Source organism: Cupressus sempervirens, chromosome 2 (assembly GCF_028749045.1).
Source record: "Cupressus sempervirens isolate cs-2001-9-10 chromosome 2, ASM2874904v1, whole genome shotgun sequence".
NCBI classification, from domain to species: domain Eukaryota; kingdom Viridiplantae; phylum Streptophyta; class Pinopsida; order Cupressales; family Cupressaceae; genus Cupressus; species Cupressus sempervirens.
In genome coordinates this window covers 619,463,987-619,486,751 of record NC_143119.1, presented here as the reverse complement: position 1 = coordinate 619,486,751, position 22,765 = coordinate 619,463,987, and the positions used below count along the sequence as shown (strand labels likewise).

At 36.2% G+C, this 22,765-nt stretch overlaps 1 protein-coding gene across 1 annotated transcript in view; it reads left to right on the top strand.

The window, feature by feature from the left end:
• LOC149574902 (uncharacterized) overlaps positions 1-22,765 on the top strand; it is a 130,806-nt gene that overhangs the window by 2,994 nt on the left and 105,047 nt on the right. Inside the window, exons 3-5 of the mRNA XM_089814752.1 lie at positions 470-547; positions 634-1,180; positions 1,273-1,658. Of these exons, the coding sequence (XP_089670878.1) occupies positions 470-547; positions 634-1,180; positions 1,273-1,658 (1,011 nt within the window). The remainder of the gene's footprint in view (positions 1-469; positions 548-633; positions 1,181-1,272; positions 1,659-22,765) is intronic.

Here is a 22,765-nt window from a genome sequence, read left to right as displayed (position 1 = left end):
CTTAGTTGTTCCATGCAATCACTTTCAGCCAGCATATGGAAAAGCTAACCTTGAATTATATACACATTAATTCCTCTTTGTGGCTTTCACTAACATCTTCCTAGTTTATTTGCAATTCTCAAATTGCATTGCAACTTGAAATGGGACTACCATCTATCCTCATCTAATGTAGATTTACTATTTACATGGTTTTCCTAGACTCCTAGTATCTTTGATTTTTATTTGCAATTCTCAAATTGCATTGCAACTTGAACTGGGACCTACCATCCATCCTCATCTAGTGTAGATTTACTGTTTACATGATTTTCCAGGCTCCTAGCATCTTCAAGTTTTTAATTAAAAAGTAATCTGCAGTAGCTTTTCTATTTTGTTTTTGGTTCATTTGAATTATAGAGACATTTATATATTGATTTACTTCTTAGCTGTGTTGTTAATTTATATTTTCTTTTACTGGGTTTCTTCACAACAGTTACTAGCCTTGAAGGCGATTTATGGGGATGATGTAATGGTATTTGATAGGGAAGATGACAGCCTGTGTGCACTCAAGGTTAGCTGATTTTGCAAATTTGTATGTTTCTGCCGTATAATTGAGGTAATGGATGAGTCTTAATATTTTTTACCATTGTTTTGCAGATATCTATTCATATTGAGATTCCCGAGAATATTTTAATCACAGTAAGCCTTGCACCATTTTTTAGTAGACGTGGACCTAGTGGAAACAATAACAGTTCTTCCTTAAGTGAAGATCCTTTTGTTGAAAACAAGTACACATTCAGTGTTCAACATCTTCCTCCTCTTGTATTGGTGTGCGTTCTTCCTAAATCATATCCATATGATTTGCCTCCACAATATGCAATTTTGTCTTACTGGTTGGATTCTGTTAGTATTGCAAAGCTTTGTCAGTGCTTGGACAATATCTGGTATGAAGATTCAGGCCAAGTAGTATTATATAAATGGGCAGAGTGGCTACACAGCACCTCTCTTTCAGAACTGGGGTTTAATCATGAGGTATTATTAGATCCTTATGGCATGAAGACCAAGGTAGATTGGAGAGCAATTTCAGGTTGTTCCACTCCAGATGTTGATATTCCTCGACTAATGCAATACAATGATGCAAAAAATAATGAAGTATTCCAGAACACTTTGCATGTGTGTAATATATGCTTCAATCAATATCCAGGTGTGCATTTGCATTCTTGTGATCCGTATTTTGTAGTCGAAGTTACATAAATATGTTGGTTGGCTTATGCTTATGGTTATGTGCTTATGCAGGGTCGGAGTTTGTGAAATTAATATGTCAACACATCTTTTGTTGGAAGTGCATGGAAATGTACTCACATGTTCATGTCAAAGATGGCACTGTCAATAAGCTGAATTGTCCAGATCCTAAATGTGGAGTTTCTATTTCACCTGCTTTATTAAAGAGCCTTCTTGGGGATGAAGCTTTTGAAAGGTGGGAATCCTTGCTTTTGCAGAAGACATTAGATTCAATGGAAGATGTTGTATACTGCCCTCGTTGTGAGGCAGCATGCTTGGAGGATGAAGACAATCATGCACAATGTGCCAAATGTTTTTATAGTTTTTGCAGTCTCTGCCGAGACCGTCGACATGTAGGCCAAATTTGTATGAGCCCAGAAATGCGGCTTCGCATATTACAGGTACTTTCATTATTCTAGTATATGTAGTAGACCCCTTTTGTTTTCTTTAGGTGAAATCTGCCACACAATGGCACTTATTCCAGAGTATTTGTTGACTAGATGATGCTTGGTAAGTTTGAGATTGTTTGTATGTTAGATTTTAGGAGCATTGGTGGGTACCTAATTCGACACAATGTTTGAGTGTATAAAATGGCATAGCATCATTCAATGCATGAAACTAATGTCTATCCAACCTTTTTCTAAAGGAAATAAATACTACAGAAATAATAATGTGATAAGCATGGATAGGAGTTGTCACCACATGCAATTTCATCTAACACTTAACATGTCTAGAGAATCTGTTGGCAATGTGCAAGGTCAAAGGGAAGAGAAGAAAATGAAATATTGGGTTGTGCCATGTGAAACACCCAGCACTGTAGAAGCATGCTATAAGATGAATGGCACCATCACATTTGATGCGAACAAGGGGGTAGTACCCTCATGATGATCACTCCTCTAGAATACTATGCCTTCCACTCACATTATTTCAATAAAGGACTAACATTTAGTTAATAGAAAAGAGAAATAAGATAGTGTTACTAGTTTCAAACATTCACTTATTCCATTTCTTAAATATACTTGAAACAAGTTTTGCCTTCATTAACTTCCAATGCAACCAAGAGAGAAGGGATAGAGGTTTTTCATCATAAACATTCACAAATCTCCCCTTTCATTTAAACAAGAGAGAGGAATCTAGATTACATGAATACATCTAATTTTCTAAGATATAGTCCATGAATGCATTTAATGTAATCACTAAGTCACCAAGAGCGGGGAGAGAGAGATTCTCTTCAATCGTTTTTTTCAAACAGATAAGCCTAAGTAAATGGATTCATAAGACATCACTTCTCAAAATGAACGTTCATATATTTTTCTAACTATATGGAGATAAAGTTTCCTTAGGCATCCTGTTTCACATGAATGCATAAAGGTAGTTACCTTAATAGAGCTCTAATTATAATTATTTTCTATGCCCTTTTAAGTCCATGTCACTATTGCATCAAAGTGGACACCATTGCATTGGAATGGTTGTGACCGCATTGTGGTAAATGCTTGTCTTCCCAGTTAGATTAATAACTAGGCCATGAACTCAACTCAGAGATTGGACATCCAAACTGAGTAGCCGTTCCTTTGATCAAGGAAGGCTCATTTACTTTGTCAACCCAGGGATGTGAACTCAAAATGGGTCAGCACTGTATGTGCACTAAGTCCCCACTAGACTCATGCTATTCTACAATTCAAAGAAAGCATCTTGAAAGATAAGTACTGGAAACTAAAGTAAGTGAAATGCTTGACGGAATTTTAAATGCTGAACTAGGACTGAATGAATTATTGCAACAAAGTTAAGGTGTTTCAGACAGGAAACTACTCTGTTTGCTTTGGCTGCAGGAACAGACGCAGGAAACTACTTCCAGTGGCTGCAGGAACAGACAAACTCCAAAGCTCACAAACTCCGCTGAAGGAAACTAATGCTAAAATTAACAGGGACTACACACCTAATGGCCCCCCTTGAGTGAGTACTCAATTACACACTGTTATGCTCAAAATCTCATAGCTTTGTTCACATTGCAGAAAGGTGCTAATTGCAAAACATGCTGAAACTTGAGCTGAATTGAAACTTAATAATGCTATTACATAAGAACACCTAATTGTCAGAGCTAGCTCCCACAGGAGAGCAGCTACTTATTTATAACAAGAATACACAGCTGACTAACTAATCCACGCCCAAGAATTAGTGGATCAGAATTATTACAAGGCTAGAAAGAAGGAAGAAAATATCCACAACATGAAGAACATTGGACTCATTCAACAACACAGTGAGTAGATATAGTCCTCCACTACTTCCTAGATGTTCTCAACATTAAGGACATCCAACGAACTTTCTCAACATGAGCTGTGATGAACACATAAGAAGACTTCTCCTTCTTCCGGTTCTTGCTGAGCCGCAGGATCGAGTCTTCGAAAGTATCAACTGATTTGAACTCCTTGCTGATCATGCTTCACTTAATATTCTGCACCATAAATGTTAATAGGAACAAAACATGCTACATATATATATTCAATTACCACACGATTAACTATCCTTTAAAAACATAATTATAGTTAACACACACACACACATATATTGCATTTCATTATAAAAAGAGTATTATCAACCCATATTAGAGGCATAAGGAGTGAAATTTAAGTCTTAGTAGCATAACCCAAAGGAACTAACTTAAAGCACCTAAAACAAAGTTCACTAGTAGACAAGTGGATACTTAGGTGTTGGTGTTTTGACACTACCAAGCAACAAAATACTTGATACCAAGATGGTAAAGATCAAAATAATCTAAGGATTAGCTATTTACCATGATCAGCTAGATGGTCTTCAGATCTAGACCCAACTTCAACAAAATCATAAAAGATTTTCTACTCTTTTGGCTCTGCAAAACTAAGGCGGGTGCACCTGAGGGATAACAAAGATTCGAAACTTGATATTACTTTCTCATTTCATTCACTCAATGACATTTTATTACAATATTCATCCCCTATAGCAGATTGGTCACAATTCTTCTCAGGTCTACAAGTAATTCTGGTTGACAACAGTTAGCTATAACTCAGAGTTCAAATGTAAACAAGTATTGACCAGCTATGACATTCTTCATACATTTAAAGTAAAAATGATTTTGATTTTAAAATTGTACTTGATGCTTATCCATGATATCTTCATATGCTAACTAAAATAATTGATCAGTGCCTCATCCATTGGGATTCAGAGTCTATCCAACCTTTTGACCTAATTGATTGCATTACAATCAATATTATCAGCAATTCTCACTAAAACTCATTCTTACACAAATCCTTCTTACTACCTGGAGATCCTATCATATTCACTGAAGCATTTACATAATCCTTTGAATAAAAAACAATGATGAATTGACATACAACTTATCTTAGTTGCATTAAATTGAACAAGCTTTGCTCATACAATCTCAAAATAATCAGCCAATAAAAATGGAGACAAGACTCAGAGAGAAAAGATATGGGGACAGTTGATTTTTGTATCAATTCTCTTTGAAAATTATGTAACATTGGATAATATCATAATACTCAAAACAACTCAAAACAAGACACCATGATCTTGGAAAATTAATGTATTCTCAGAACTGTAGAGAAAATACATCATAAAGTTGACATCAAGAAAATTGGACCAAAATAAACTAATAGAACTAAAAGTTATACAATAAATCAGACCCTTTCTCTAGCCTTGGAATCTCACTTATATAATATGAGATGCAACAAGCTTTAGGTCTGGAGAGTACTGATAGCTATCCTTAAGATAGAACAGCTATTACAAAGTTACTGTCACAAAAGACAAAAATTGGTGCAACAAAATGTCTTTCATCATGAATATTCTCTTGTGGGACCACTTTTGCTGCACTTTTCGTTGTTGAAAGTTTATGATTGGCTTTGCTGTTGTTGTTCTTCCTCGGAGTGTGTGACCATTGGACTTGCATGTAATGGGCCTTGTTTTGGTACTTGAAAGATGAGCTGAACCTAGGGTTCTCCATCCATCTCATCTTGTACTGATAGGTCGATAGTCACATTTGGTTGTCTTGTTGCCAAATCATCTATTTGGGCCTTTGTGCTTGTAATTGTAATTGGTTGCTTACCTCTGTCCTCTTTTGCTTTTACGGATGTGTCAATTATATGCACTTCATTTTGTTCCATTTCATCATCATCAGTTTCATCAAGTTCTAACTGTTTTGCATGAACAAAATTTGGCTCTTTGCTATCTTCTTTATGAATACTGCAGTAAATCGCTAATACAGAAAATTCTTTCACAATTCAACCAGGTGGGAAAAACTCTTCAACAGGTTCTAGCTCTTAGAAAATCAAAAATATGTTTGCACGAAGAAAATCTTTGAGTTCTGCAATATATCCCTAGTTTTTACTTTGCATGGGGAGCCGTAATTCCCATAAATGGATCGTAGAGAAACAAGGTGGCACCATATTTCGATTTTAAAAACAAGCCGTCAATTTTTGAAAAATCCGATGATTGAGGAACAAAACCTTTAATGACTCAGTTTCAACCCTCCAAGTTGGCGATCGATCCAATTAAATTCTTCCATATAAGCCTTTCCTTTCACTGTTGGCGATTTATATTGGACCCACTTGTGCCTTTGGACACATGTCATGCTCTTGCTATGTCGTCAAGGGTAAAAATCGAGCCACTTCCTTTGGACACATAGCGACCATCGTTGATGATCTTTGCATCGAATGGTAGAGACCAAAAGGTAACTTCATTGTAAGCAGAGTGGGCCTGTGGTATTTTCCTTTGGTTGCTATGTCGCTAGCAGTAAAGTTCATGCAACTTCTCATAGCGACAATGCGATCACCATTGATCTTGAAGAGATTTGATAGTGCGGATCAACAATACATCTCTTTCAGTGCGCATCCTCAGTGGCATCTGACACTCTGACAAACTGACGTGCTGACGAGGCTATTAATGGGAAGTAACTTTTATGGCGCCATCTTTAGGTTTGGTCCCGTAGTATATCCTTTTACGGGTAGTGGTTATGTCGCCAAGGGTAAAAACTTTGTGGTTTCCGATGACGACATAGCGACCACTGTCGATCTTGAAGAGATCTTGTGGTTAAATATTATTTCGAGAGCTTTACGAAACAATGAGAACAACCTTTTAAAAGGTTCCCGAAAATATAAAGGGGTAATTTTAAAATGATTTATCCTGTTCAAAATAATTTGAAGAGGCACATAACCCAAAAGTTTTTCTAGGGCAACATTTTAGCGGAACAAAATTTAGGGAATTTCTAGGGTTAACAAACTTAAAAACACCAAACCCTAATTTTCACAAAAGGAACTTGGAACATTCACTTTGAGATATATTCATATAGACATGAAGTGAAAACATGACCAACAATAGCTTTATTTGGGGACGATGAATATGCATGTTCATACGAGGGCTCAAAATCTCTGGGAGAAGTAGACCACAGTCTTGACAGCAAAAAATTCTCTCGAATAGCTTTATTGAAAGCAAAAACAACTACTCCTAAACTGTACAAACAATGGCCCCGGGCTACCGAACTTATCAAAACTTCTTACCTCTGTCATATATCTGATTTTCATCTAAACTTTCAAGAGGTAAGCTAGAAACATCACTTCTATTAGTTTCACCAATCAGATTAACACTTTGAATTAAAACACTTGGCAAAACAAAATCTACGTTTTCTTTCTCATAGTGCATCTACAAAGTAGCATTAACTTTTATATCATGCTCACTATGAAAATACAGATCAGCATGCTCATGTAAACTAGAATTAATCTGAAAACCGTCACCTACATATGAATGCTGCATGCTATCAACCGGAAACACGAATGATTCATATTCTACTTTGTTCAAAAAGTTGCATGTGTCAAAATTTTGCAACTTACCTTGTGTATCCGGGTGTGAGGAGTATGTGAAATCTGATCGCTGCCTATTTGCAGCCATGTTACTCGTCCAATCAGTTTTATCTTTAGCTAAGACCTCTTCACACTCAAACAACTGATTAGTCACCAAGTATGAAAACTTATCTTGAAAGTGCTGATCTAAACTATGCTGATCACATTTATTTTCTTCATCTAACAATCTATTAGAATGAACCTTGAACTCATCACTACAACACTTATCAGCACATAAAGAAAATCCATAGTCGGATTGACAACTTTCACTATTTTCCCCTTCATCACATGAAACATCAAAACATATTGCAGCAATATCAACATGAGAAGAATCTGAAATAGTGTGAAATTTCCCTTCACTAATATCCCTTGCATCTAACAAGTCATCATCTGCAAAGACATTTGAGGTATTGTCATATACACCTCCAAAATTTGACGAAGATTGTTTGGATTATATATCTCTTTCCATATCAAACTTTGAGGAAGTGATTTTACTAAATGAAAAAAATTATGGGGCAAAATATGAGCATCCTTAGAAACACTTACATGCTTTTCAAAATCACAAGCCAACCAAGTTTGTCATGCCCAAATTTTCTTAAACAAGACACACACACACATACAATAATAACATTCAATTTTATTTCTTGGAAACAGTTTAAGAAATATTTAAAACAAAATATATATTCACAGTATTGAAAATTTCTTCCAAATATTACAATCATAATTGGATCCTTACATCAATTTACAAATTACATGAAGATCTACTTTTGATATTTTACATTACATAACTTTTACAAATGTGCGTAAATAAATCATCTTCAAATCTTCAACAGAAAGGGAAAATCTCCAAGCTTTTCTTCAACACATACCCATTCAGAAAACTTGTACAAAACAACCCTGTATACCATGGAGAGCTTACCTCCCAGCCTAGGCCTTTAAGAGACCACCCACCGAGCTTGGAGAACCAAGACCAACCGGGTAACAATCAAGCATACGCATATAAATCAACAATGCAAGATACAACAGTTAACATTTTTTTTGAGCTTACACAATAGGTTACCAGAGGAACCAATAGAATGAGTGAAGGTGTGCTTAAAACCCTGAGGAGAAGCCAATTACAGAAAAACAAATTTGCCTTCACAAGGCATACAAAATAAATACCAATTATCACAAACTTTCTCCCCTTGTCACCCCCAAAGTGCATAACAAAGTACTAGCACATGCAGCCCATATTACATGCTTATCCCTCTTCCTTCCAGGGAAGAGACTCTGCACTCAGGGGATAGGCCCAACTAACCCCTTCACTCGAAGGCCACTTCTTCCCTCCCGAGGGTGAGTGGTGTCCTTCCACACCCATAACATCATACTCTCAAAATCAAATAAAAATAAGGCAATAGAAATTCATCCACACCCAACAATACAATAGGAACAATGAACAACACACATAAGCATCTATAGAGAAATTTACACATCTTATATTCAGAAAAACAATACAACACATATTTTCCAAAACATGGCAAAAGCTCCAACCTTTCTCCAAGCTATGGTAAATGACTTGATTTGAGAAGAGCCCTCTATCCTTTCTACAATCCAATCTCTTCATTAGATATAACCTTGGCAATCTCAATTAATACAAGGGTATAGTCTTGGTTCTCCGTTTTACCATGGATATTTCCTGCACACTCAAAACCACATATCATTAGTCCAAGAGAAATAAAACATATGCATATATAAATCCTCAATCAATTCTATATTCATAATTGAATCAAAACATAAGGCATTTCTCAATTGAATAACATTTTTCCATTTCTAACCATTGTGCATAAATAATACAATCATTATCGAACCAAACATGACATGACTCTTTTGCACATTTCATGATTTTCATACATATATATAATCCATCTAACATTTATATTCAAACATAATTTCATACTCATTAATAAAATAACCAACCAAGTACATGAATGTAACTAATTGTCAAGCATCATAAATAAGTTCTAACATCATAAATGATTACCATAAAATAAAGTGTCCCATAGTATCAAATAGTCTGAGTAACAGTCCAAAATAGTCCAACATATAACAAGGTCTCAAAATATAAAGTATCTACAATGCAAAATATAAAGTATTTAAAATGCAAATAAACTACTATGATATGCGATGATAAAGTATCTAAAATGCAAATATGCTATGATAAAGTATCTAAAATGCAAATAAACTGTTATGATATGCTATGATGGGCCAGGGTGAGGCCTCACAAAGTTGAAATTTCATTAGGGCTCAAGAGGACTGCCTTACAAATCTTCTCCTGGTTGTGATTATCATCCAGATGACATGAAGAACTTACAACAGTAAAATCATTAGTATAACAATTTGGAACATCAGAATTATTACAACATTCACTCTCATCCTGGCAAGAACTACCTCCGTTGCTGTTATATAATTCCTCAACTTCATATTCACTGTAACAAGGTTCATTTTCACTTTCATATCCATCTTCCTCATGCTGACTATAATCATCTAATTCAACATTTGAATCCTTCTCTTCACAATCGAAAGACATTTTATTTTTCTCTACGGATTCATTACATTCATTTTGATATTTAGCACATTTACCATCATCATTAGAAGACTCAACATAAATTCTATTGTCATACAAAACCCATCTTCTTAACGTATTCTTCAATTTGTACAAGCGTTTTTAATCTTAAATGTGCTGGCCAGTTAATTGAATCAGGAAAAAAGACATCTAGGAAAACAATAGGCTAGGAAGATTCCTTAGGTCTTAAATCAAAATACAACTCAATAAGTGCTGATTTGAACTTTAAATAAATCTGATAATCTCCTAGACCTTGAACACCTCCCTGCCATGTTTCTTATGAAATTGACAATCTGATAACGAAGTTCTTTTCTTATCTCTATAATATCTTCAAGCACATCTTCATGACTTGGTAAACTAATTTCAGATCTGAGATCCGATTCGATCTTGAAACAAAACGTTCTATTTCTTTCTCCTAGTGCCGAAAATCACTGAATAGAGGCAACCATTTTAACACTTGACTTTTGTAAATGTATCAGACTGAATAAGTAATATTATTCTGATTGTTTTTCAAGATATGAATTAATATAAGACTGTAAGACAATTAGGAAAACTGAATAACAATATGTTATATGCACTGATTTATATATGCTTGAAGACTGTATAAAATATGTGTTCACTGCGTAATATAATCAGTAAGGACAATAAATTTATATGTGGGCAGTTTGTCTATGGCTCATGACCGATAGCCGTGATTCATACTTGAGTCATGTCTATCGGGCGTGACTCATTAAACAAATCGCAAACGTATTAACCTTTCCAAGCCGATAATCATTTTAACATATCGACAGGAGTAATAAGGTTATTAAGACAGTTTATAACTCAATTAAATTATTCATATTTATATCTAAGTATATCTGCATATATATATAAAGAGTATATTTAAATATCTTAACCATATAGAATAATATAAATATCAATATAAGAGTTATTAATAAATCCTTAACTAATCTATACCTTTACACTCCCTCTTAGGTTAGTAGGATAAACACATAGAAGAGGTCTTTGATCATAAGACTTCTTTATACAATGTTAGATAAGTGTTGATTCATCAATTAATCAACTTATATTTGACATCATGTAATATGAGAGTTGGCCTATCAGAATATCAATCACATGATATTCACCAAGCTCTCTAGAGTAATGGCCTATCAGAAACATCAATTGAATGATGATCACCAAGTACTCAGTGTGGTATTGGCCTATCAGAATATCAAGGCAAGATATTCACCAAGTACAGAAAATATATCTATACAAGCAACTTGTAGATAATCAGATTAATGATATTTAACGCCTAGTTGTTGATTTATAAGATAAAGCCTTTACATGAATGAATCATGCTACAAGTTAATGTAAGGACGTCACTTTACAACAATTTCTCCCAATACAAGTGAAATCATTTTGAAGTCGTCACTCCTTAATGATTAACATAGGTTTTATAAATATATAATATATATAATGTACAATAATCAACTTCTCTGAGACATTTCCTCAGATTTTACAATCATACCAAGTTCTTTACGAAAATGCTCCAACTTTGTCTTAGCAAGTGGTTTGGTAAGAGTGTCTGCAGTTTAATCCTTTGTACTAATATATTCCAACTTGATTACATCCTTCTCAATCATATCTTGAACATAATGGTATGGTATCTCGATTTGTTTTGATCTATTATGAAACACTGGATTAAAAGATAACTTGATGCAACTCTGGTTATCGCAATAAATGGTAGTAGGTGGAAGTGGCTTTCCAAATAATCCAAACAAAAGTTTTCTCAACCATACAGCTTCTCTTGCTCCCATAGATGCAGCTATGTACTCGGCTTCTATAGAACTCTGTGCTATTGAAGACTGCTTCCGACTAAACCAAGATATCATTGCTGAACCCAATGTAAAACAACATCCTGAAGTGCTCTTATGATTCTTTGAATTTCTTGCCCTGTCAAAATTTGTATATTTGCTTAAATTTAGTTCAGTTTTAGTGTATTTGAGGCCATATCCAATTGTACCACTGAGATACCTGAGAATGTGTTTTGCTGCTACTAAATGAGTTTGTTTAGGTTCGCACATGAACTGATTGAGAACATTTATAGCACAATAGATGTTAGGTCTTGTGTTTACCAAATACATTAAAGAACCAATTATTTGTCGACATAGAGTAGGATCAACATTTTTAGAATCTTCTGTTGCTTCTTTTAGTTTCTTGAAGTTTGTTTCCATAGGAGTCTTCATTGCCTTGTTGTCCAACATGCCAAATCTTTTGAGTAGATCCAGAGTATACTTCCCTTGATTTAAGAAAATTCCATTTGCATGCTGCCATACTTCTAGTCCCAAGAAATAGTGTAGTATTCCTAAGTCCTTCATTTTTGAATTCAGATGTAAGACCTTGTTTACATTTGTCAATAAGATGATCTTCTCTTGTAATCAAAAGATCATCAACATATAAAACCATAATCAACATATCCCCTTGTATTACCTTGTAATACAGATTAGGATCTGCAATGTTCTTAGAGAAGCCAAGTTTAGTTAGGTGAAGATCTATCTGTTCATATCAAGCTCGGGGAGCTTGTTTCAATCCGTATAAAGCCTTTTTTAATTTGCATACATGAGTTTGTTTATTGTGTACTTAAATCCTTCAGGTTGTTCAAGATAAACTTCCTCTTCTAGAACACCATTTAAAAATGCAGTCTTTATATCCATTTGATGAATTTTCCATCCCTTGGATGCAACAATGGCTAAAACAGTTTTGACAGAGGTATATCTGGCTACTGGAGCAAAAGTTTCCTCATAGTTTGTTCCTTCTTTTTGTGAAGATCCTCTTGCTACAAACGTTGCTGTGTACTTATCGATACTTCCTTTTGCAACATGTTTAATTTTAAATAACCATTTTGAGGAGACAACTGATTTATTTTTGGGTCTAGGAACAATTCTCAAACATCATTTTAAAGTATGGAATTATATTCTTTTGTCATGGCATCTTTCCAATTTTGATGTTTTATTGCTTCTTTTACATTAGATGGTTCAGATTTGGAGATTTCACTCATTAATGCAATGTAACTAGAGTATATGTTAGGACATTTTCTTTCCCTAATGAAATCTGAGGGTATGGAATTGTTCTCTTCAATTAGCTTTCTGGCCCATAGTGGTCTTTTCTTTTCTTTAGAAATGTGAGTAATGTCGATAGGTTCAATTGAGTTATCTTCCTCTATTAGAAACTCCCTCTCATTGTTAGAGTTTTGTTCGTCTAGAGTTTCTTTTGAACTTGATTCATTTTCATCTTTAGATCTTTTGAAAGCCAAATCTTCATAAAAAATTACATCTCTACTTAGTTCAATATTTCTTTGTCCAGGAATATAGATACGATAAGCTTTGGAAGTTCCACTGTATTCTACAAAGATTCCCTTCTTTCTTGATGGCTCTAGTTTTATTCTCTTCTCCTTAGGGATGTGCACATAGATAGGACAACCAAAAATTCTTAGATATTTAAGATCAGGTTTCTTCTTAGAAAATGCCTCTTCAAGGGTCTTGTTTTCAAGATGAGAGTGTAGACATCTATTTTGAAGGAAAACAACAGTATTTGAGGTTTCTCTATTACAAGGTAATTGGTAAATACTTGCTTATTAATAACAGAGACCGAAAGGTCAATTTATACAAAAGGAAGAGACGATGTTTCCTTAGGAAACGATCATAAAGAATAGAAACATTCTATTCCAGAGAAAGCAAAAAACAAAAGCAAACTAAAGCTAAAGATATTTACAAGATAACCATTAACTAATAATAGACGTCTTATCTATTATTGTAATACCCTCCCTTAATGGTTAATCTATCTAACACACCAAGCTGTCCTCTGAATTTGACAAACTTATCAGGACCAAGAGGCTTGGTGAGAATGTCTGCAGTCTGATCTGAGGTAGGAACATACTGCAGATCTATAGTCCCGTCTTCAACCAGCTGTCGTATGTAATGACAATGAACATCCACATGCTTGGTTCGTTCATGGAAGACTGGATTCCGTGCTAACTTGATAACGCCTTCGTTATCAACAAACAGAGTAGTCGGTCCTGCTGGTGACATCTGCATATCCCCAAGCATCTGACGAAGCCAGACAGCTTCACATCCTGCCTTAACAGTCCCTCTATATTCAGCCTCTGGAGAAGAGAGAGAAACTGCCTGCTGCTTCTTGCTGGTCCATGTGACTGCACCGGATCCCAAACTGAACACATATCTAGATGTTGACTTTTTATCATCAACAGAGCCTGCCCAATCTGAATCTGTGAACCCACTGAGTTTAGGATTAGAACTCTGAGAATACAGAAGTCCATAATCAGAAGTGCCTTTCACATAACGAAGCACACGCTTTGCTGCCATCCAATGATCAGCCTTAGGAGCTGTCATAAAGCGTGAAATATAGTTGACTGCGAAGCTGATATCAGGCCTAGTAGCAGATAGGTAGACGAGGCTGCCTACTAGTTGCCTATACGTAGTATCATCAACGGAAGGAGAATCAGACTTGGCTGATAACTTGAGACCTTTCTCCATAGGTGTAGATGCAGGTTTGCAATCCTGCATTCGGAATTTGTCTAACAAGGCTCTGGCATATTTGGACTGAGAGATGAATATACCAGAAGACTGTTGCCAAACTTCAACACCTAAGCAATAATGCATGAGCCCAAGGTCAGTCATATCAAAAGACTGGCATAAGTGTTGTTTGATTCCCTGAATCAAAGATGCCGAACTGCCAGTGATGATCAGATCATCCACATAGATAATCAGAAGGATGATGTCACTGTCAGTAGTCTTGATGTACAGATTTGAGTCTGAAGAACTCCTCTTGAAGCCTTGATCACTGAGGTACGTATCAATCTTGATGTACCATGCCCGAGGGGCCTGCTTCAAACCATAGAGAGCTTTTACCAATCTGAGAACCTGATGGTCTTTACCAGCAACCTTGAAACCAGGAGGCTGCGTTATGTAGACCTCTTCATGGAGATCACCATTCAGGAAAGCACTCTTTACGTCCATCTGATGGACCTTCCAGCCAAACTGTGCTGCCGTGGCTAGGACTAATCTGATGGTGCTCATCTTTGCAGTAGGACCAAAGGTCTCCTCATAATCAATGCCCTGATGCTGAGAAAAGCCCTTTGCCACTAAACGAGCTTTGTACTTATCCAAAGTACCATCTGATTTGTATTTGATTTTGTAGACCCATTTGTAGCTAATGGGTTTCTTCCCTGGGGGAAGATCAAAAAGGACCCAAGTGTTGTTCTTCAGCAGGCTCTGGTGTTCAGATTGCATGGTCTGTTCCCACTCTGGAATTCCTTTAGCCTCGGAATATGTTTGAGGTTCAAACACACTGTGAATGTTGGCCATAAGAGAAAAGTTAACAGAATCTATAGTTTTGCTCTTTTTCCGAGTAGTTCTCCCATCAATGAGCTCATCATCATGAAGATCAGCAAGTGCCTTAGCCCACCACTTAGGCCGGAGAGGAGAATGACCAACAGTAGTACTAGGAGATGCTTGATCAGCAGGATCCTGATCAGAAGAATCTGGATCAAACTCAGGTGAAGCATCTTCAAAACGAGGTGATCCTGCAGGAGAAGCCGGAGGTGGCTGTACAGGTATCACTGGCAGGACTGGAGTTGTAGGAGCTACTGGAGCCCTCCCATCAGGTGGACCTAATGGAAGCCGAACTTCCAAATCATGAACCTGCATAGGCTGGTCTGCTGGATCAGGAACAAGAGAAACAGGCATGAATGGTCCTCGCTGCTCATCAAAGACTACATTGCGACTGTATATGAGACGAGATGTCTCAACATCAATAAGGCGGTAGGCTTTGTGAAGACTGCTATATCCAGCAAGCATCAGTTTCTGACTCTTGGCATCCAACTTGGTGCGTGAAGCATTAGGGATCCAAACAAAAGCAAGAGAGCCAAAAACCTTCAGGTGACTGATTCTGGGCTTGCGACCGGACCAGGCCTCTTCCGGAGTTTTACCTTTGACCGCCACTGTGGGTGACCGGTTCAACAGATAAACTGCAGTGTTAACTGCTTCTGCCCAAAAACGCTTCGGAACATGTCTGTGTTCGAGCATGGAACGAGCCATCTCGGTGATTGTCCTGTTCCGACGTTCAACTACACTGTTCTGTTGTGGCGTGTGGGGTGTGGTGAATTGGCGTTGGATGCCATGTGTATTCAAGAAGCTGGAGAAAACATTAGAACAAAATTCCCCCCCATTGTCTGATCTAAGAGTAATAATAGATTTCCCAGACTCTTTTTCAACTAAGGGTTTAAACTTCTGAAATACAATAAATGCATCGGATTTCTTTTTAAGGAAATACACCCACATTTTTCTACTGAAATCATCTACAAACAACAGAAAATACCTGTACCCAAGAACAGAAGGAGTGGCCATAGGGCCGCAGATATCAGCATGAACAAGCTGAAGTACTTGAGAAGCTCGCCAAGAATCGCCACTGGGGAAAGGTGTGCGATGTTGCTTCCTAGCCTGACATGCGTCACAAACTCCAAGGTGTTGGGTTTGAATCTCTGGCAAACCAAGAACAAGCTCATCCCGAGCAAGTTGTGAGAGATAATGCACATTTAAGTGCCCATATCGCTGATGCCAAAGTGAGCTGATGGAAGATCGCCGAGCAGCCATAGCTAAGTCTTGAGAATCACCAGAATCAGTAAGTCTGAAAAGACCATGATCCTCAAGACCAACTGCAATAGTAGACTTAGTTGCCCGATCAGTGATGGTGCACTGATGTGAATTGAAGGTGACTGCCAAGTGTGGAGAATGTCGCAGCAACTGACTGACCGAGAGTAGATTTAGTTCCATCCCTGGAACATAGTACACATCAAGGAATATGAGCTTCCTCCCAATAGACTGAATTTGAATGTTGCCTTTACCAACAACCGTGTACTCTTCTCCACCACCAAAGATAACAGAATCTGAATAAGGCTGGTAGTCAGTAAACCAGTCTCTGCGGTGAGTGAAATGTCGAGAGGCACCTGAATCAATGTACCAGGCAGATGACTGTACATGATCTGCGGGTTTTTTAGCCATGAAGGCATAAAAGGCAGATTCCACCTGCTCAGTGTGCTCTGCATTGTTCGCTTTGGGTTGCGAACCTGATTGCTTAGACTGGGTAGCTAAGCGTTTTCGACATGCAACCTTCATGTGAGCATACTTGTGGCAATAGTTGCATTGAATGTTCTTTTTTTTGGTACCATCGGATGCTGGAGCAGAAGACTTCTGCTGAGATGGTTGCTGAAACTTGCCCTTATCCTTCTGAAAGGATTTCGCAGCAAAGGCTTGCTCAGTGGAGGTGGAACTGGAGCTGCTACCGAACTGTTGTTTCCACCGATCTTGCTGAAGTAGCAGGGTGCAGAGATCAGTGAACTTTAGATCAACACCAGTAGATGTGATGTTGAGAGTCTCGATAAAATGCTCATAGGAATTTGGTAAACTCCGAAGAGTGATTACCACAATATCCTCTTCCTCCATCTTGCGACCGATGGCAAGTAACTGATCACGAATTTCCTGAATCCGATTCAGGTGTGCCTGGAGCGAGGTGCGCTCATCCATGACAATAGAAAACAAAGTGTTTTTCAGAAAGAAGGCTCTGCTCTTGTCGGAAGTCTCATGAAGACCTTTTAGATGTGTCCAGATTTCGGCCGCTGTCTTGCCGGATGGAATCTGAGAAAGCTGGTCATCAGCTACGGATAGTTTGAGAAGCATTACTGCCTCTCGATTATTCAGATCCCATGTATCTTGATCAGGGCCCGGAGAAGTCGGACGCTGTGTAACACCCAGAACAAGTTGATCAGTGTTTCGATATTCGAAGATTGCAATGATGCGTTGCTTCCAGGTTCCATAATTGCGACCATTGAATTTGGAATTATGCTCGAGCAGAATATTTGTCAGAGATGCCATGGCACGTTTTTCAATGAAAAACTGTGAAAATTTGTGAAGGCACGTTCTTCAAGGCAAAAATACGGAAGACCCAGAAGAATCAGAGAATGACCCAAAAGAGAGCTCGAAAAATCCAGAAGGAATTTGCTGTCGTTTTTTGAATCCGCTGGCTCGAAAATCAAGGCACCCAGAAAAACGGACGACAACCCAGTTGAGCTCTCGAAAAACCCACCAAGAATCTGCAAACAAGAAATTTTTTCGACCCCAAAAATTAGGGTTTCGGAAAAAAAAGGCCCTAGCTGAAAAAAGCTTGAAAAAACTTTAGATTTCTTGATGAAAAATGGTCGAATCTGTTTCCCAGAGCACGATGACAGACTGAGATGGCTAAGAGCATGAAGATTTGATATAGAAACATGCAGATTTTCACCCCAAAAACGCGAGTCTCCAAAAAATGGCCACGATTTCCATGTGATTTGCAGACCCGTAATTCGGGAATTTCTCCAAGCAGAAAAACCCTAGGTGGGTTTTGGAGAAATTAGCTGAAATAATTTTGGGAAAATTTAAACAAATAATTTCAAGAAGAAATTATAAATTTTTCCGAAAAAATTTGAGAATTTAGCTTTGATACCATATTACAAGGTAATTGGTAAATACTTGCTTATTAATAACAGAGACCGAAAAGTCAATTTATACAAAAGGAAGAGACGATGTTTCCTTAGGAAACGATCGTAAAGAATAGAAACATTCTATTCCAGAGAAAGCAAAAAACGAAAGCAAACTAAAGCTAAAGATATTTACAAGATAACCATTAACTAATAATAGACGTCTTATCTATTATTGTAATATTCTCCCCAAAGAAAAGTTTCAAGATTTTGATCATGGAGGATTGCTTTAGCAGCTTCAACTATAGTTCTATTCTTTCTCTCAGCTATTCCGTTCTGTTGGGTATTATAGGGAACATAACACTCCCTCTTGATCCCAACAGTTTTACAGTAATTTATAAAGATCTCAGAAATGTATACTTTACCATTGTCTGTTCTCAAAACTTTTATTTTCTTTCCAAATTGATTTTCTACAAGGGCTTTAAACTCTTTAAATTTTGTTAGGATTTCTTTAGACTCTTTAATTTTAAGAAAATAGATCCAAGTCATCCTAGAGAGATCATCCACAAATATGATATAGTATAGAAACCCTCCTAGTGAAGGAATTGACATAGGACCACACAAATATGAGTGAATAAGTTCTAGAATTTCTTTGGATTTTCTTTGACTCTTTTGAAATGTAGTTTTCATATTCTTCCCCAGAGCACAACCTTTACAGGTTCCTTCATGGTACAGATGAAGTTTAGGTAGACCCGTTACCATTTTACCCAGAGAAGGTAATCCTCGAAAATGAAGATAACCTAATCTCCTGTGCCAGATTTCATTTTCTTTGAAAGAATCATGAAGTAGAGTTGAATGATTTTGAGAGTTAATTTGATAAAGACATCCTTGTCTGGAGCCAATTTTGTATGCATTTTTTATGTTAGAATTCTTAGGCCAAGCTAAGACCTTTCCTTCCATAAATGTAATTCTAAATCCTTCATCTTCAAGAGTAGATATAGAAAGCAAGTTTCTTTTTATACCAGGTACATATAGTACCTTAGTAAGTTCAATTGTTTTACCTGATTTCAAATGAATAGTATAGGTTCCTATTCCCATTACAGGATAACTTAATATCATCTCTAGTGATTACTTCATCAACATAGTCTTCCTTGATAGAGTCCAATTGTTCTTTAAAACCTATAATATGTCGAGAGGCTCCGCTATTAATTACCCAAGTACTTGATTTGGTTGATGCTTCATTGTAGAGGGCTGAATAGAAAGCATTATGTTCAGAATTTCCATTTGAGTTTTGAGTGGTGACAAATGAATCTTGTTGCTTAATTCTATAAGGACATCTAGATGTTGGATGTCCAATTTTATCACATCTAGAACATTGCATTTTGGAGAAATCAGGTTGCTTTCTCTTTCCTTTGAATTTTCTTTTCTTCTTATTTACTTGAGTAGAGAGAACTTGTAAATCTCCTTTAGAGGAGGAGACATTTTGGCCTCGGGCTACTTGCATACACTCGTCTTGTATACAGTCAGCTTTAAGTCTTTCAAACTTGGGAAGTTTAGAACGAGAACATACCCCTTGTCTGGAGGTATCCCATGATCATGGAAGACCTTTGAAAGCCATTATTGTTAACTCCTTTCCATCACAGATGTGTCCTATTGAAGATAGTTGATTTCAAAGTTCAGTTATTCTCATAAAGTATGAGGAAATTTTCTCTCCCTTATTCATTTTAATATTTGACATTCTGTCCTTTAATGTGATAATCTGAACAACATTATTTATCTCAAACATATTTCCAAGAGCATTGTACATCTCATGAGTAGTGTCTAGTTCTGAGATTACAGAAAGTAGATGGGTTTTAACACCATCCACAATAAGCTTCATGGCTTTATTGTTGTCCTTCTCCCATTTTTCCAGTTCATCATTTCCTTTGGATGGCGGGTCAGAATTTTCAATGAATTTATAGGTCACGCTCTTTCAGTATGAGTTTTAGTCTTAGTTTCCAACCTGCAAAATCTGAATCACCTTCTAATCAGTCTTTTAGTCTCATGCCATTCACCATTACCATGTAAATGTATCTGACTGAATGAGTAATATTATTCTGATTGTTTTTCAAGATAAGAATTAATATAAGATTGTAAGACGATCAGGAAAACTGAATAACAATATGTTAAATGCACTAATTTATATATGCTTGAAGACTGCATAAAATATATGTTCACTGCATAATATAATCAGCAAGGACGATAAATTTATATGTGGGTGGTTTGTCTATGGGCCACGGACCGATAGCCGTGAGTCATACTTGAGTCACGTCTATCGGGCGTGACTCATTAAACAAATTGCACGACCGATAGCCGTGAGTCATACTTGAGTCACGTCTATCGGGCGTGACTCATTAAACAAATTGCAAATGTATTAACCTTTCCAATGTCAAAAATCATTTAAACATATCAACAGGGGTAATAAGGTTAGCAAGGCAGTTTATAACTCAATTAAATTATTCATATATGTATTTTAGTATATCTGCATATATATATATATATATATATATATATATATATACACACACACACATGAGTATATTTAAATATCTTAAACAAATAGAATAGTATAAATGTCAATATAAGAGTTATTAATAAATCTTTAACTAATCTATACATTAACAACTTCCATGAAAGAGAAACATGAAAATCAAAATACCTCAAGTGCTGATGCTAAACTTTGATCTGCTGATTTGGCACAAGTGCAAGACTGAAAATTCTTCACACCATTGATCAAAACCTTGTAGAGCTGCCACCTCTTTGCAAGAGGATAAAGAAATCACTGCTGTGATTTACTTTTTACACTTCTATTTCTTATAACAACAGATGCGACAACACCTTAAAACTTATCAAGAACTTATACTTCTTTTTCAAGAGACTATCAAAAGCTTCAGATTATCCATACAACTGAAAGTCCTTCAAAATACTACAATGAAATCAACTAGGAAACAACTGGTACAGATATTTAGAGTCGCCACTCACACTTTTGAGAAATAAAACATAATTTATCACTTGACAAATCTGAACTAGACCTTCAGATCTAAGAGAGATGCAAATCATCAATCCACTCTTGTAGATTCACAAACTTGAAAAAGAGAACAAAACCTTTTGCTCATTCTTGACTTTGATTTTACAATAGCACTTTAAAAACAAAATCCGGCCGAATTGATTGAAGATGAACACTCTTAACAATACAATTTACACTCAACCTTCAAAGCTACTGTTGCAAATGGATAAAACTTCACTGGGGTGCATAACTTGGAGTAAGAAATTGGAAAGAACATTAGAAAATTTACTGCTGCAAATTTTTTCCATGCACTTCCTTTGCTATATTGAATCTCCTCTTTTCGAACTCTCAAGGTTTGTCTATCATATAGATTTTGAAAATGCTATTTATACTAGAAATTCCAATACTTTTAACAATGAATTTCTTCATAGACTCCCCAACAGAGTTGCCATTTTGTTGGTTTTTTGACACTACAAAGCAACAAAATACTTGATACCAAGATGGTAAAGATCAAAATAACCCAAGGATTAGCTATTTCCCATGATTAGTTAGATGGTCTTCAGATTTGGACCCAACTTCAACAAAATCATAAAAGATTTTCTACTCTTTTGGCTCTGCAAAACTAAGGCGGGTGCACCTGAGGGATAACAAAGATTCAAAACTTGATATTACTTTCTCATTTCATTCATTCAATGACATTTTATTACAATATTTATCCCCTACAACAGATTGGTCACAATTCTTCTCAGATCTACAAGTAATTCTAGGTGACAACAACTAACTATAACTCAGGGTTCAAATGTAAACAAGTATTGACCAGCTATGACGTTCTTCATACATTTAAATAAAATTGATTTTGATTTGAAAATTGTACTTGATGCTTATCCATGATATCTTCATATGCTAACTGAAATAATTGATCAGTGCCTCATCCATTGGGATTTAGAGTTTATCCAACCTTTTGACCTAATTGATTGCATTACAATCAATATTATCAACAATTCTCACTAAAACTCATTCTTACACAAATCATTCTTACTGCCTGGAGATCCTATCATATTCACTGAAGCATTTACTTAATCCATTGAATCAAAAGCAATAATGAATTGACATACAACTTACCCTAGTTGCATTAAATTGAACAAGCTTTGCTCATACAATTTCAAAATAACCAGCCAATAAAAATGGAGACAAGACTCAGAGAGAAAAGATATGGGGACTGTTGATCTTTATATTAATTCTCTTTGAAAATTATGTAACATTGGATAATACTCAAAACAACTCAAAACAAGACACCATGATCCTGGAAAATTAATGTATTCTCATAATTGCAAAGAAAATACATCACAAAGTTGACATCAAGAAAACTAGACTGAAATAAACTAGTAGAACTAAAAGTTATACAATAAATGGGACCCTTTCTCTAGCCTTGGAATCTCAATTATATAATGTGAGATGCAACA